A 16,168-nucleotide genomic window follows, 5' to 3' on the forward strand; every position below is an offset into this window, starting at 1 on the left:
CTCAGTTTTACTGTGAACCTAAAAGTGCTTTAAAAGTCAATTCTACTGGGGCGCCTGGGTGGCTCAGTCAATTAAACGTCCAACTTCAACTCAGGTTATGATTGCGTGGTTTGTAAGTTCGAGACCCATGTAGGGCTCTATGCTGACAGCTCAGAGCATGGACCCTGCTTTGGAATCTGTTAGTCTCCCCCTCTCCCTCCCCCATTCATGCTCTGTCTCTCTCTCAAAAAAAAAAAAAAAAGTTTAAAAAGTCTATTAAAAAAATCATAGGGGCGCCTGGGTGGCTCAGTCAGTTAAGCATCTGACTTCGGCTCAGGTCATGATCTCATGGTCCGTGAGTTCGAGCCCCACGTCAGGCTCTGTGCTGACAGCTCAGAGCCTGGAGCCTGCTTCAGATTCTGTGTCTCCCCCTCTCTCTGACCCTCCCCCGTTCATGCTCTGTCTCGCTCTGTCTCAAAAATAAATAAACTTTAAAAAAATTTTAAAAATCATATTAACAAAATTTAACAAAGTAACCCAAGTGTCCGTAGATAGATGAATGGATAAAGATGTAGTTTATATACACAATGGAATATTACTTAGCTATAAAAAAGAATGAAATCTTGCCATTTGTAACAATATGGGTGGATTTAGAGGGTATAATGCTAAGTGAAATAAGTCAGAGAAAGACAAATACCGTATGATTTCACTCGTATGTGGAAACAAATGAACAAAGAAATAAAAGACAATCAAATAAACCCAGACTCTTGAATACAGAGAACAAATAGTTACCAGAGGGGAGGTGGGCAGGCTATGGGCAAACAGGTGAAGGGGATCAAAGAGTACACTTATCGTGATGAGCACTGAGTAATGTACAGAACTGTTTATTGTACACCTGAAACTAATGTAACACTGTATGTTAATTACAAAATTTTTTAATGGTTGTTTTTTTTTTTTTTTTTTGAGAGACAGAGAGAGACAAAGCACGAGCAGGGGAGGGCAGAGAGAGAGGGAGACACAAAATCCAAAGCAGGCTCCAGGCTCTGAGCTGTCAGCACAGAACCCAACTCGGGGCTCAAACCCATGAACCATGAGATCATGACCTGAGCCGAAGTTGGAGCCTTAACCGACTGAGCCACCCAGGCACCACAACACTGTATGTTAATTATACTGGAAAATAAATAAATTTATAAAATAAAAAATCAGATAACACATTTCAAAATACATTTTGATTTAATCATGAATACTTTCATTTACAATAATGACTATAGTGACCACTTTAAATATTCTAATTTTTCTCTTTATTGATTTAAAACATTTTAAAACATTGTCGTAAAATACAGGGGTGCCTGGGTGACTCAGTCAGTTAAGCATCCGAGTTTGGGTCACGTCATGATCTCACGGTTCATGGGTCTGAGCACAGCACCAGGCTCAAAGCTGACAGTGCAGAGCCTAGGAATTCTCTCTCTCCCTCTCTCTCTCTCTCTGCCCATCCCTTGCTTTCGCTTTCTCTTCCTCTCTCCCTCCCACAAAATAAACTTAAAAAAAAAATTGTGGCAAAATACACGTAACATAAAATATGCCATCACAACCATTTTTAAGTGTACAGATCAATACTGTTACATATATTCACACTGTTGTGCAACCAGACTAAAACTTTTTCATCTTGCAATGCTAAAACTCTACCCATTAAACAACTTCCCATTTCTTTCTACCCCAAGCCTGTGGCAAGAATTTCATTTGACTCCGTTTCTGTGAATTTGATTATTCTAGATTCACCTAGATGTCAGGGGAATTATGTATTTGTCTTGTTTTTCAAAAGCTATTATTTTTAAGTTATCTCTACACTCAACGTGGTGCTCGAACTTACAACCCATAAGATCAAGAGTCACATGCTCTACCAAAAGAGCCGGCCAGGTGCCCCATATAGTATTTGTCTTTTCATGACTAGTTCACTTCACTTAGTGTATCCTCAAGTTCCATCAGTGTTGTCACATGTGTCAGATTTCCCTCTTTTTTAAGGCTGAATAATATTCCACTGTATGTATACACAAATTTATTTATCCATTCATCTAGAGATAAACACTTGGGCTGCTTCCATCTTTTGGCTATAATGAATAATGCTGTTAACAAACAGGAGTGTACAAATATATCTCTTTGAGACACTGCTCTCAGTTCTTCTGCGAACATACTCAGAAGTAAAATTGCTGGGTCGTGGGGTAGTTCTATTCTTAATTTTTTGAGGAAATGCCATACTGTTTTCCATTGTGGCTGCACCATTCTACATTCCTACTAACAGCATACAAAGGTTTTCAGTTTCTCCACAGCCTTGCCACATGCTATTTTCTCTCCCACCTTTTTTTTATAGTAGCCACCCTGATGGGTATGAGGTGGTATCTCAGTGCAGTTTTGATCTGTATTTCCCTAATTATTAGTGATGTTGAGTATCTTCTCATATGCTAGTCAGGTCATTTATACACACACACACACACACACACACACACACACACACACACACGGAGAAATGTCTTTCATTGCCTATTTTATAATCAGTTTATTTGTGGTTTTTCATTGTTGATGAATTATAGGAGTTCATTATAATGACAAGGGATCAGATATTTGCAAACAGTCTCCCATTCCATAGGCTGCCTTTTCACTCTGTCATTGTATCCTTTGATGCACAGCTTTTAATTTTGATGTAGTCCAAGTTATGTATTTTTTACTCTTGTTGCCTGTTGCTTTTGGTGCCCTATCTAAAAAATCATTGTCAAATACAATGTCAAAGCTTTTCCTCTATGTTTTCTTCTAAGAAAATATAGTTTTAGGTCTCATGTTTAGACCTTTGATGCATTTTTTAGTTAATCTGTGTATATGGTGTAAAGGCTACAACCTTCACTATCTTGCATGTGAATATCCAGCTTTCCCACCATCATTTGTCAAAAAGACTGTTTTGTTTTTTATAATTGTTTTAATGTTTATTCATTTTGAGAGAGTGAGAGGGGGAGAGGGGCAGAGAGAGGGAGACAGAGAATCCCAAGCAGGCTCTACACCGTCAGCACAGAGCCTGAACTGTGAGATCATGACCTAAGCCAAGACCCAGAATCAGACGCTTAACTGACTGAACCACCCCACCCAGGCACCCCACTGAAAATACTGTTCTTTCTCTATTAACTAGTCTTGGCACCCTAGATGAAAATTATTGACTATATAACTTTTAAATGTAGGTATGCATTTGAAATATGAGCATATTTAAAATTCTACAGGATGAAAGATGTATTATATAGAAAAATACTTTTTAATGTGGGAATAGAGGACAAAAAAGATAAAATAATTTTGCTGTAGAAGGGTTTCCATTCAAAACAGAAGAGTTGATACTCTCTTAAATATAAGCATAATCACTAATAAGTTTCAGATAATTAAAAACACACATCTGATTTATTCCTGCTTTACCTTCATTGAAGGATTTCCAGGACTGAGTACAAATTTCTGCTATTTTAATTCTATGAGTATTTTGCTAATATTTTCTATTAAAAAAAAAGAAAATTGCATATCATTATAAAATGGACAACGTCGGGGCACCTGAGTGGCTCAGTCAGTTAAGTGTCCGACTTTGGCTCAGGTCATGATCTCGTGGTTCTTGAGTTCAAGCCCCACATCAGGCTCTGTGCTGACAGCTCAGAGTCTGGATCCTGCTTTGGATTCTGTGCCTCCCCCCTCTCATCCCTCCCCCACTCACACTTTTCTGTCTCTCAAAAATAAACATTAAAAAAAATATATGGACAATGTTTTTCTTCTTTTTATACTAGATAAAGCAAATTAGCTTTTCCTGTTTACTTTTTCCTCTTATGAATTGTTTTGGTTCTATTTCAGAATGTCTTACAAAAGGGCTCTGATAATCCTCTCTACTCTCTACCAAAAGTATCTTGATTATGAATTGAACAAATAAATTTACATTTTAAGATTCTTCTAAGGTGATCATGCCTTCTGTTACATTCATTTTTGGCAGTTCTCTGATTACTAAGAAAACTGATCACAGGAGAATATCTTTCCATTCTCATGGCTTTATAATTTTTTTAAAAAGAGAGGGAAAATAGGAATGGTAGCATAATCTGTCCTGGGACAGCCTCATTAAGGATTAACATCAACTCTGCCAGGCTAAACTGTTAGATACTTGAAGGCAGGAGTCAGGTCTTGATTATTTTCTATTTCCTAAAGAATTATAAACTATAATACCATAAAATTATACTCAATTAAACAACAGGGTCCATGCTATAATTTTATATAAATGGAGTTAGAAATTTGCTGGCTTCCCACGGTTTAGTCTCACCCTGCCCCAACAGGCTTCTCCCCAGTACCCATTAACAGAGCAATGGAAATCAAAAGCATTCTTCCTCTACTGCAAAGCACCAGGTAAAGCCAAAGAACGTACTTTCTCAAAGTTTGCTGTCTTTCTGGCTCACACTTTTGGAGAAGGTTAGAAAAATTAAATATTTTGGCCTAAAAGCAATCCTGAATACTCCTAAACTGCATGCAAAACAAACAAAAACCCAGATGTTAAGGATATATTTAAGTGGGAGCAAAAGCATCAACAGAAATTTAAAGGGAGCACATGGTTAAACCACAAACAACCCACAGGAAGTTGGCTACACGGTTACCCATTACTAGTAGTGCTTTACCAGTTGTAAGATGTTGTCAAGACTTAAAGTGCATGAAAAAAACATACTTCAATTTAAAAAAAAAACAACAAACTTTCAAAATAGGAATTCAACCCATAACATCAAGCAGGTAATAGCAAAAATTCTGCTTTGTAAAAAATTTTATTTATTTATTTTGAGAGAGAGAGAGAGACAGAGAGACAGAGAGAGAGAAAGGAAGGGAGGGAGGGAGAGAAAGAGCACGAGCTGGGAGGGGCAAAGGGAGAGGGACACACAGGATCCCAAATAGTCTCCACGCTGTGAGCGCAGAGCCCGACACGGAGCTCAAACCCATGAACCACGACATCATGACCTGAGCAGAAACTAAGAGTCAGACACTTAACTGATTAAGCCACCCAGGTGCCCGCAAAAACTTTGCTTTTGATAAACCTCTGTAACTACAGCATTCCTGTAAGAAAAGTGTCTGTCTGATGTACAGCAGGCACTCAGCAAATTCTGCTGGATGAGGACCTATTTCGTTTTTGTACCTAGTTTAAGCTAGTTTTAAACCTTAAGATACATACACCTTGAAAGAAATTGCTTGTGTTTGAATCCTGGCCCTACCACTTTATTGTATAACCATGGGCTAATGGCTTACTTCTCTCTGTAGTATCCTCATATGTAAACCAAAAACCCAAACCAAATGAAAACAAAAATGGTCCATCATAATAGGTAAGCCATAAAAAAAATTAGCAAAGTAGACTTCATCAAAATTAAAATTGTTCCTTTAAAGGCCAATTAAAATGAAAAGGCAAGGCAAGGGCATCTTGGTGGCTCAGTTGGTTAAGCATCCGATTTTGGCTCAGGTCATGATCTCACGGTTTGTGGGTTCAAGCCCTGCATCAGGCTCTGTGCTGACAGCTCAGAGCCTGGAGCCTGCTTCAGATTCTGTGTCTCCCTCTCTCTCTGCCCCTCCCCTGTGCGCTCTCTCTTTTAAAAATAAACATTTAAAAAAAAAACCCACAAAAAATTATAAACTGCCTACCAATGTTTCTTGCTTTATCTTAGTCTTTTATGGTTTTCATTCCTGTACTCTTTACAGAAGGTACAAGAATGAAATCATAGCCAGAATTAATCTTAATGCTTTTCTACAGATGCCTCCTTTTTAGAGGAGCAGGGAAGGTTAGGTGGCTTACTCATGTTAACATAACACAGGGAAGAGTGAAGATAGGAACTCTGGCTTCCTAACACCCAGGTGGATGCTCTCCCCAAGAGACCACACTGTCTCTAGACAGGTGTGTCATAGGTACCAAGTCAACTAAAAGCTGCCTCTTTTATCTCTGCTCAAAATTCTAGGAAACATAAAAGACTCATTCAGCATAGGGTAGTTTATTAAGAAAATGCAGGTAGAAAAGACAGCAGCGTAAGTTCTTAGCAATTCTTAGCAAGTCTACTTGCAAAGATAGCTGCTGAGAGACTTGTTGGCTTAAATCCATCAACTTCTTTAGGACAGAAATTCAAAGGGTAGAGTAAGAGTTTGAAGGGGGCAGGGGGAGCAGTGGAAACACAGATGTCTGATGAGGCCATTTACTCTGAGGTCATCTAAATTAAATGCTGATGCTACAGCCATGCTGGTGGCCCTGGAGGTTCACATCTCTGAATCAACAAAAAAGAAAAAGACTCTAATTTAACTGTCAATCATTATCCGCTTTCTCAACAAAAAGAATCTGTATTTGATTGCCATCGTACTGAAACACAAGATTAATCTCACACAAGCCACCAACTCACTGAAGACCCAAAGGAGAAGGGAGCAGTGGCACAGGCTGCACCAGAGCCCGGGAAGGGTACAGCCGGACAAGAAGCAGGAGTCACCAGGACACAGGCCTGTGAGTACCAGGAAAGGCAGGGTACAAGAGAGGCAGAAAGAGTTTAAGTCTGCAGTTCCTCACTGACTCTTCTCTTTCCCAGATCATGCCTGGTTAACAATTCATTTCAGGTGGTACAGTAAAAAATGAAAGGGGTTATAGTCAACACTGAGACATGGTGGTAGACCAGTGCGCGGGGGGGGGGGGGGGGGGGGGGGGGGGGGGGGGGTCCAATCCTTTTCTCCCACACTTAATCTGGGAATGAACTGGAGATCTGTTCTATCTGTAGCAGGTAAGAATTAAAAACATTGGTAACTCAGCCACTAACTTTCAACAAGCCACATGGTCCACAAAGTCTAGTTTGATGTATGGGCTATTATTCTCACAAGATTAAAGAAAGTACTAAATTAACTAAAGACACGCAAAAGCATTTGAAAATGAATTAGTAAAAATAACACTTAAGACCTGAAAATAGTGCTTCTCAACCTTTTTCCTCAGGACCCCTTTAATCTTAAAAATTGAAGACCCCAAAGAACTTGTTTATCTATCTACTGATATTTACCACATTAAAAATTAAAGTTACTTACCTTCAAACATAGTACATTTACTACTGAAAAATAGTAACAGCCTCATATATGTTAACACAAAAAATTTATTTTTATGAAAAGCAACTATATTTGTAAAAAATTACTGAGAACAGCATTGTTTTGCAGTTTAACAAGTGTAAAACGTGTCTGACTTGACAGAAGACAACCAAATTCTCATACCTACTTCTGCATTCATCTGTTGCAATCTGAGTTTAAATCTACAGAAAAAACCCAAACCCAAAAGATAGATAGGTGGAAAAGGTAGGAGTACTTTAACAGCCTTTTCAGATAATTATGAATATAATCATCTGAGAGGACATGCAAGCTGGACAAGTGGCAGTTTCATAAAAGTTAGTTGCAATGTAGAATCTGAAAGCAGATCAAGGAACTTTTCGTTAATATTATGTTACATTAAAATCCATTGATCTGGCCTGCAAAACGAATGGATCTTTTTAGTCACACATGATTTTGTAACATCTTGTATTGGGAAAATATTGGATCACTGAGTTGCCCAGATCTTCCACACGTTAACACATTTCACTGGATGATATTTTAAAAACCACATTCCTGAACATCCATCGATCTCATCAGAAGTCTTTTAAGTTCTGGGAAGCTGTCAAGCTCACCGTGGCAGATACAAATTTCCCAGAACTAGAATTTTCATTTGAAAACTCAATGGTTACAAATACTGTCAGCTGTTTTCCTTGAAGTGACAGGCTCGCTTCATTCATTTTTTTTTTTTTAACGTTTATTTATTTTTGAGACAGAGAGAGACAGAGCATGAACAGGGGAGGAGCAGAGAGAGAGGGAGACACAGAATCTGAAACAGGCTCCAGGCTCCGAGCTGTCAGCACAGAGCCCGACGCGGGGCTCGAACCCACGGACCGTGAGATCATGACCTGAGCCGAAGTCGGATGCTTAACCGACCAAGCCACCCAGGCGCCCCTCGCTTCATTCATTTTTAAGAAAGTTATCTGCCAAATACTGAATAATCAAATCCGAACAATAACGGTTTGCCCTTTTTTTTCTTTTTAACGTTTATTTATTTTTGAGACAGAGAGAGACAGAGCATGAACAGGGAGGGTCACAGAGAGAGGGAGACACAGAATCTGAAGCAGGCTCCAGGCTCTGAGCGGTCAGCACAGAGCCCAACGCGGGGCTTGAACTCACGGACCGCGAGATCATGACCTGAGCCAAAGTCAGACGCGTAACCGACCGAGCCACCCAGGCGCCCCCAGTTTGCCCTTTCTAATAAAAATGGTGTTTTCTGGAAAAATGCACCTCATTCAGTTCTTCACTCAGGTTAAGTGCACAAGTGCTTTCCCAGGAGACAACCACTGTCCTCGGGTACAGAAGTGTGCCCTGTGCGCCTCCCTGTCTGTCACAAAACAGCAGAACAATGCCAAAGCCGAGGATTAGGATTTAATACGACTGGTATTTTTTACACTGTTATCAAGGACATTAAGTGACACGGGCTTCCCTTCTTTTTCTTATTTAAACAGCGAATGAGGGCATCGAAGAATATCGGAAGGATTACTCGTATAGTCTGGTGCCGTAGCCCAGATCTGTGCTAACGGCAGCAGCAGTTTTTACCACTGTAGCTTTTGTACCATCAGCGCGAATGTCAACACGGTAAAAAGCTGGACAACATCTTCATAACATTATGAAAATAACTTTGACATTATGGACCCCCTAAAAATCTGCTAGCTCCTATACAGGATCGACCAACTTCTATATAATATAAATAGCAATAAGTCTAAGCAAAACACAACTCAAAAAACACCCTCTTACCTTTGCCAAGACTAAAGACAAACGGTTCATTTCTATCATGACTGGAATCAAATTTCTTTCCATTTGACAATTTTCCTTTGTAATGGACATAAACTTTGTCTCCAATCATTGGCATTTCCTCACTATTTCCCGCTCTTTTGACAATCTGGAAAAGACAAACATCAAAAAAGGGAGCTGATTTTATTCTAATCAAATAAAAAAGATCACAGAATCCATTCTACATTACCCAGGCAGATTTGCAAATAATTACCTGTCCTTTCTCAAGGCTTCCCTCCCAGTTCTCTCAATAATCCTAACTGTTAGAAAACCTTCCTATACTACTCTAAATCTTTAATGCTATATTTAATTTCACTGTCAAGCACACTATCCCCTCAAAATAAGGTAATAATATAACCAATAGATCCTGCTTCATGCTTTGACACTAAAATCTCTCAAAACATAGAACCAGTTCATATATAAACTGAATCAGAACAAAAAGATGAGTGGACTTTCAAAAATCTTCAAAAAGAAGTCTAAAGCAAGTTTCAAAAGGTGAGATTTTATTTACTTCCCTCTTTTGCTAAAAACATTACCTTTTGACTAAATTCCACTAGTTTGGTTTACTTTCAAAAAGCTCAACTTCCTAGTATAACAGGTTCCACTTCCTTTTATATGAAGAATATTCAATGTGCAAAAAACCCAGCATCACTTCGTAGTTTGATATGATACTGAAAAACTTGTTTTCTAGTAAAGCAAATGCCAAAAAAAAAGCTCCAGGCTGAAAAATATTTAGCTGTCATAAAATCCAGTATACTTATTTTGTTCTTGGCAGAGTAGGCCACTAATGCAGTTGGTCAGTTCTGGGAAAAGAAAATCAAATCCAGGCATGTGGTGGTATAATTTATTCTGTCAATCACCTATGCCAAATTAATCATCTTTATTAGATAACAGAGAATGGTAGCTCATGCCCAAGAAACATCGTATTAGGGGAAGAGTCTGAAACTTTCTATAAAGAATTCAATCATTTGCTCCTAAGTTCTTTAAGTTGTGTCCTACCAGCCCCGCCCTCTTATCACCATGTAAACACGCTAAACTTCTATTCTACAACTTTCTTAGTTCAAAAGTCCAGACATTGTTTAAAGGAAAAGAATCGGAGGAGCCTGGGTGGCTCAGTCGGCTAAGCGTAGGACTCTTGACTTTGTTTGGCTCAGGCCATGATCTCAGGGTCATGAGATTGAGCCCGGTGTTGGGTTCCGCACTAAACATGGAACCTGCTTGAGATTCTCTCTCTCCCTCTCCTCCCTCAGCCCTCCCTCATCCACTCTCTCTCTCAAAAAATAAAAAAAATAAAAAAATAAAGATGAGAATCATTACTGCAACTCCACTAAAAACCTGTTAGAACTAATCAATGAATTCAGTGAAGCGGGAGGATTCAAAATCAACACACAGAAATCAGTTGTGTTTCTATACACTTGTTAAGAAGGGAGTAATGGAAAAACAAAACAAACCCCAAAATGCAAATCAAACCCACGAGACTTTACCTCACCTTTTAGAATGGCTATGATGAGAAAGACAAGAAAAAACAAGTGCTGGTGAGGATATGGAGAAAAGGGAACCTTCGCGCACTGTTGGCAGGAATGTAAATGGGTGCTGCCACTGTAGAAAATAGTATGAAGTTTCCTCAATAAATTAAAAATAGAATTACGATATGATCCAGCAATTCTACTTCTGGGTATTTATCTGAAGAAAACGAGAACACTAGCTCAAAAAGATCTATGCACCCCATGTTCAGGGCAGCAATATTTACAACAGCTAAACCCTGGAAACAATCTAAGGATCCATATGCAAATGAATGGATCAAGAGAAATGTGGCACATATACACACAGTGGAATGTTAATTCAGCCACAATAAAGAACACAATCTTGCCATTTGTGACAACACGGATGGATCTTAGGAGCATTATGCTAAGTGACAGAGAAAGACAGACACTGTGTGATCTCACTTATACGTGACATCTAAAAAAGCTGAACTCATAACAGAGAATAGAATGTTAGTTGCTAGGGGCTCTGGGTAGGAGGAAATGGGAAGATGTGAGGAGGTGCCTTAAGCAGTTGCATTAAGGAATGAATTTTAGTCTCGATTCATTTTAAAAATGTAAGCTCCACAGTGTAATTTTATTTTCCTGAGCTAGTCACTGACTTCCCGGACGTGCCTTGGTCTTTTAAAAAGTTATGTATGTAATAGGGAATAAACGAGGTTACTACAGATGAGGCACTGTGCTAAATGCTTTATATAATCCCAGTCACTCTATGAGGTAGGTAGTAGTATTGTTCCAATTTTACAATGAGGAAATTTCATCAAAGAGAGGTTAACTACATCGCCCCATGTCGCACAGTTAGTAGACTATTTAATCTTAACCAAAAGCCCCATGGTGAAACCTAAGGCTCTAGACAGTGATAAGTGATACGATTTAAAGGGCTTACAATCTCAAAGTGCGTCTTACAAGCCTAAAAATCTTATCAGATTTACTCCCTGGAACAAAACAGGGCTGGAGGCGGGTTGAGGAACATGTTCTCTACATGGGTGGGTACGCTGAAAACATGAAAGAGAAAGACTTAAATAGAGCGAGGAGATGCTGCAGACTGCCTGCACAATTTCTACTGTCTCCAGAAGTATCCTGGAGTTTGGGATAAGGAATTCATATAGTTATAGACTGAGAAGCCCTCTGAAAAATGAGAGCATGATACAAATCTATGGCATAAAGCCCTTATTTCTGTAGTTGAAAGTCTTCCAAAATTTGGCTTAGCATGTAGCAAGCTAACGGTAAAACAACTACACTCAGAAGATTCAGGCACAGAAAAAAAAGCTTTCACACAAGCAAGATCAGACAAAACAAACTAAAAAATTCTCATTTACTACTGCTGACACATGGAGATACTAAAACTCACTTAGTGATAATACTTAGAATGTGGGAGATCATATTTTCAGGGAAAAATAATTAACTATACAAAACTTGTCCATGTAACAACAATGTAGGAGAAGGCATGACTTAATACAACTAAAGCATTTAACCCTCTCTCAGCTGCAGTTTATTAATTTATATGGAATTCAAATATACATTTTCCATCAATAAAATGGAAGGATTAACAGTTGCTCTGGTCGTCTCACAAGACCCCTGTGAGATACAAATAAAAAAAAGACACAGGGGCACCTGGGTGGCTCAGTCAGTTGAGTGTCCGACTTCAGCTCAGGCCACGATCTCACGGTTTGTGGGTTCGAGCCCCGCGTCGGGCTCTGTGCTGACAGCTCAGAGCCTGGAGCCTGCTTCGGATTCTGTGTCTCCCTTGCTCTCTGCCCCTCCCCCCTGCTTGTGCTCTGTCTCTCTCTCTCAAAAATAAACAAACATTAAAAAAAAAAAAAACACTATACATAGAAATGACTAATTACACAGTGAAAACCATACACAGTTTTTACTTTTAATTTTTAATTTCAGAGAGGGAGAGAGTGCAAGCAGGGCAGAGGGGCAGAGGGAGAGAAAGAGGACGAAGCAGGCTCCACACTTAGCATGAGCCCAAAACAGGCCTCAATCCCATGACCCTGGGATCACGACCTGAACTGAAATCAAGAGTTGGACACTCAACCGACTGAGCCACCCAGGTCCCCTGTAGTGTTTTAATGAGGAAAGCTAATTCCGAAGTAAGATATATTCTTGGATGAAACCTCACAAAATCTCTTCACTGCACAAACAAGAATCTGTATGTAAAAACAATCCTTTTGAACCCTGCAAGTTGGCTTTTCCTTTAGTAAGTCTTCTGAATTGTCATTAGCTAGCTTTCACGTCCTTAAATATTACGTTAAAATAACCACGCATGCGTACACGCTGAGAACTGGGGGACTCTAAGTCCTACGTCTTTTGGATCTGGCCCCCAGATCTGTATTTCCTACGATCTAGGATACTGGGCAGGTTAATTCACCCACCAGGGCCTCAATTTCACCATCTCTCTGGGAATAAAAATAAACCTCGGGGTGCCTGGGTGGCTCACTCGGCTCCGGTCATGATTTCGCCGTTTGTGGGTTCCAACCCCTGCATCAGGCTCTGCGCTGACAGGGTGGATCCTGCTTCAGATCTTCTGTCTCTTTCTCTCTCTGCCTCTCCACAGCTTGTGCTCTCTCTCTCTCTCTCAAAAATAAACTTTAAACATTTTTTAATTAAAAAAATAAACCTCAAGTTGTGAAGATGAAATGAGAGTAATGAGCACTTAGTAATGAGCACTTAATAAGCCTCAGTGAACAACATCCACCTCCACCTCCGACTAAAAACACAAACATCTTTATAAATAATCCTTCCAGGTAGGAAATTTCCCTACATGTCATTCAACCTTGTAACCTCACCTTTAATACGCCTCTATCTTTTTTAGAGGTAATATCCTCTCCGCGTTCAGCCACAGCTGCCGCTGGGTTTTCTCCATTGTTCTTGGCACCTTCATCAGTAGTCATGGTCTTTTGTTAGTAGAAAACCTGCTGAGAAGAAATGTATTTTAGCTAGGAAAAATATCACTGCTTTAAGCACCTGAAAATGCCCCTACGAACTGGGCTCTCCCTGATGTAAGAATTATGTGGGACCAATAAGGTTAAACGGTGAAAATGAACACAAAAACATTTGCCACAGGCATGTATTCATGTCATGAGGCATGTAAATAAAACATCATCCAGTTCTTCAGCTTCCTATGCAGCGCTGGCCCCAATTAGAGAGCAGTACAAGTCGGGTTTGGTGGTGATTACATTCCTTAGCACTGAAAAGCAGTACTTCCGGAACTTTGAAAATGTCTATTTCCCACAGCCATATTCTTAACAGAGGATCAAGAACGTATCAGGTGACCTGTTTTTAAAAACAATATATCACAGTGGCAAACAGAACAGGTTTTAGAAGCTCACAGACCCCAGTCCAAGTCTTAGCTCCAGTGATATGTTTGACACCTGCAAACCTAATCTCGTGGAGCCTCGATTTCACATCTGTAAAAGGGACAGAGTACTTTGTTCAGTTACTGCAGGCGTTAGTGAGATTCTGTGTGTATCATGTGAAGAGATTAGCACAGGATCTTAACTTAAAAATGTAAGCATTTATCATGCTTATTACTGGGTTCTCTACAGGGCTACCCTACACTTTTCATTTCCTGCTCAAAATACCTACGGAAGGAGGCTCTCTCTTCCCTAGCATGGCATTCTGAGGCCCTTCACAGTCTGACCTAACCTGTCACAGGCCCAGCTTCCACCACTTTCTTTTACTGTATCCCACGCAGCTCATGCCAAACCAGAGCAGCCCCTCAGCCGTAATAAGCCCTGTGCTTTCCCACCTTGGTCCTTTTGCTCACTTTTTCTTCCTCCCAGACATGTTCCCTCTCAAATGCTTCCCCTGGCATACCAACCTTGACTCTATACTTGGAGGCTGTCTGCACTTCTGTGTGCTTCCCTAGCTCTTCCCTTGATGTGCTGCCTATAATTAATATATTTATAAGAAGACATACTGGTTTGATTTAAAACGTCCTTGAGAACAAGGGCCATGCTTTGTTCATATTAGAACCCACAGAATGCCTCTACCTTTCAGAGTGCTAAAACAAAAAAAAAGCAAGGAATCTGGGGCTCCTTACGAGCTGTTTGATATCGGCTATCTTTAACTTCTCTCCGTCTTTCCCCTCACCTGTGTAATTAGAATAAAAATAGTAACAACCTTCACGGAGTGATCACCTGGATTAAATGGTATGATATGTATTTTTAGAAGTATACCTTCCAACATTAGCACTTACTGTTATTATCAGTCACCCAAATGACAGACACTTTTTCATATAAGGCAAGCCAGTGTTACCAACAGGCTAATCGATAGATGAAACAAAACACACCTCAGTGGCTCCTGCCATGATTAATTCCATACTGCTTTCCTGGTTGAGCAGGGAAAGTCAAGAATTAACCACTTCTACAGCTATTCTGCATTAGGCTAATAATGGATCTAAAGCTCCCTAAAGTCAATACATAATAATAATATATTGCAGTGCTTTAACTCATTTCCAATTGACCCAAATATACTTCAGTGTCAACAAAGACACAAATCAAATTCGGCTGTGCCCAAAAATCTTCAAAGAGAACACCAAAAACCAGGGGCTAAGCTCCTTTGCTCTATTTTCTAGTACACTTTATACCAAACACAAAAGATCCAAATGCTTGGCTCAGGATAAGGGAGAGGCCAGAACAAAGCATTCTCAAACGAACAACAACAGAAATTAAGTGCCCAGCTGTATGTGATGCTACGCTAGATAATTAAGAAAATCACATGAACATTGTTGGTTCCCAGCTTCTAGTAACCTACTGCTTATAAACAGACTTCTCTAATGCATAGGAACTTGTAGAAGCCACCTCCAAAAGAGAGGCGGACAAAAGATTTTTAAAAATATTTTGCGAGTCATGAATCATATTCCTGGAAAAATATATGTACCCAAAAAAATTTCCTGGGCTTCATCAGTAGACATCCATCAGTAGACCCCTGGCAAAACTCTGAATTAAATCAATGAACAAATTACAATAACCAGGTGGAAGGTTCTAAAGGAGTAGGACAGTCACAAAGTCTCAAAGCATGAATCTAGATTACTTAATAGAGGAAAAGGGCTTTCCAATGAAGTGATCTGACAGCTATTCCTTAGCACAAGTGGTCTGCATCAAGATCGAACTGTGTACTACCAAAAGTAACACAAACTGATACCACTGTGCCTCCTGATGTGGTAGAATGGCAAGTACACATGCAGTAATCCTACCAAAAGTATTTAACCTGAAACTAATCAATAAAACGAGACAAAATTAGTTGTGGAATATTGTAGGAGACAACTGGCCCAGACTCCTTAAAATGTGAATGTTATGAAAGACCCCTCACCCAAAAAAGACAGAGGTCCTGCTCTGGTTTAAAGGAGACTAAAGAGCTGTTTCGAAGGGACATATGTACCCCAGTGTTTATAGCAGCACTATCAACAACAGCCAAAGTATGAAAAGAGCCCAAATGTCCATCGATAGATGAATGGATAAAGAAGATGTGGTATATCTATACAATGGAGTATTACTCGGCAATCAAAAATGAAATCTTGCCATTTGCAACTACGCGGATGGAACTGGAGGGTATTATGCTAAGTGAAATCAGTCAGAGAAAGATGAGTATCATATGACTTCACTCATATAAGGACTTTGAGACAAAACAGATGAATATAAGGGAAAGGCAACAAAAATATAAAAACAGGGAGGGGGACAAAACAAAAGAGACTCTTAAATATGGTGAACAAACAGAGGGTTAGT

At 39.6% G+C, this 16,168-nt stretch overlaps 1 protein-coding gene across 5 annotated transcripts in view; it reads right to left on the bottom strand.

Moving 5' to 3' along the window:
- Positions 1 to 16,168, bottom strand: part of FKBP5 (FKBP prolyl isomerase 5) — a 118,791-nt gene that overhangs the window by 46,300 nt on the left and 56,323 nt on the right. For 3 of the 5 annotated variants that reach the window (XM_042986197.1, XM_042986195.1, XM_007085274.3), the window contains 2 exons: positions 13,229 to 13,354; positions 8,857 to 9,001 (listed from right to left, as the gene is read on the bottom strand). In XM_042986197.1, the coding sequence (XP_042842131.1) occupies positions 8,857 to 9,001; positions 13,229 to 13,333 (250 nt within the window). In that variant the 5' untranslated portion in view covers positions 13,334 to 13,354. Of the gene's footprint in view, positions 1 to 8,856; positions 9,002 to 13,228; positions 13,358 to 16,168 lie in introns of all 5 variants that reach the window. The other 2 variants (XM_042986198.1, XM_042986196.1) reach the window with 1 other exon arrangement.

The sequence above is a fragment of the Panthera tigris genome, chromosome B2, assembly GCF_018350195.1.
Source record: "Panthera tigris isolate Pti1 chromosome B2, P.tigris_Pti1_mat1.1, whole genome shotgun sequence".
NCBI classification, from domain to species: domain Eukaryota; kingdom Metazoa; phylum Chordata; class Mammalia; order Carnivora; family Felidae; genus Panthera; species Panthera tigris.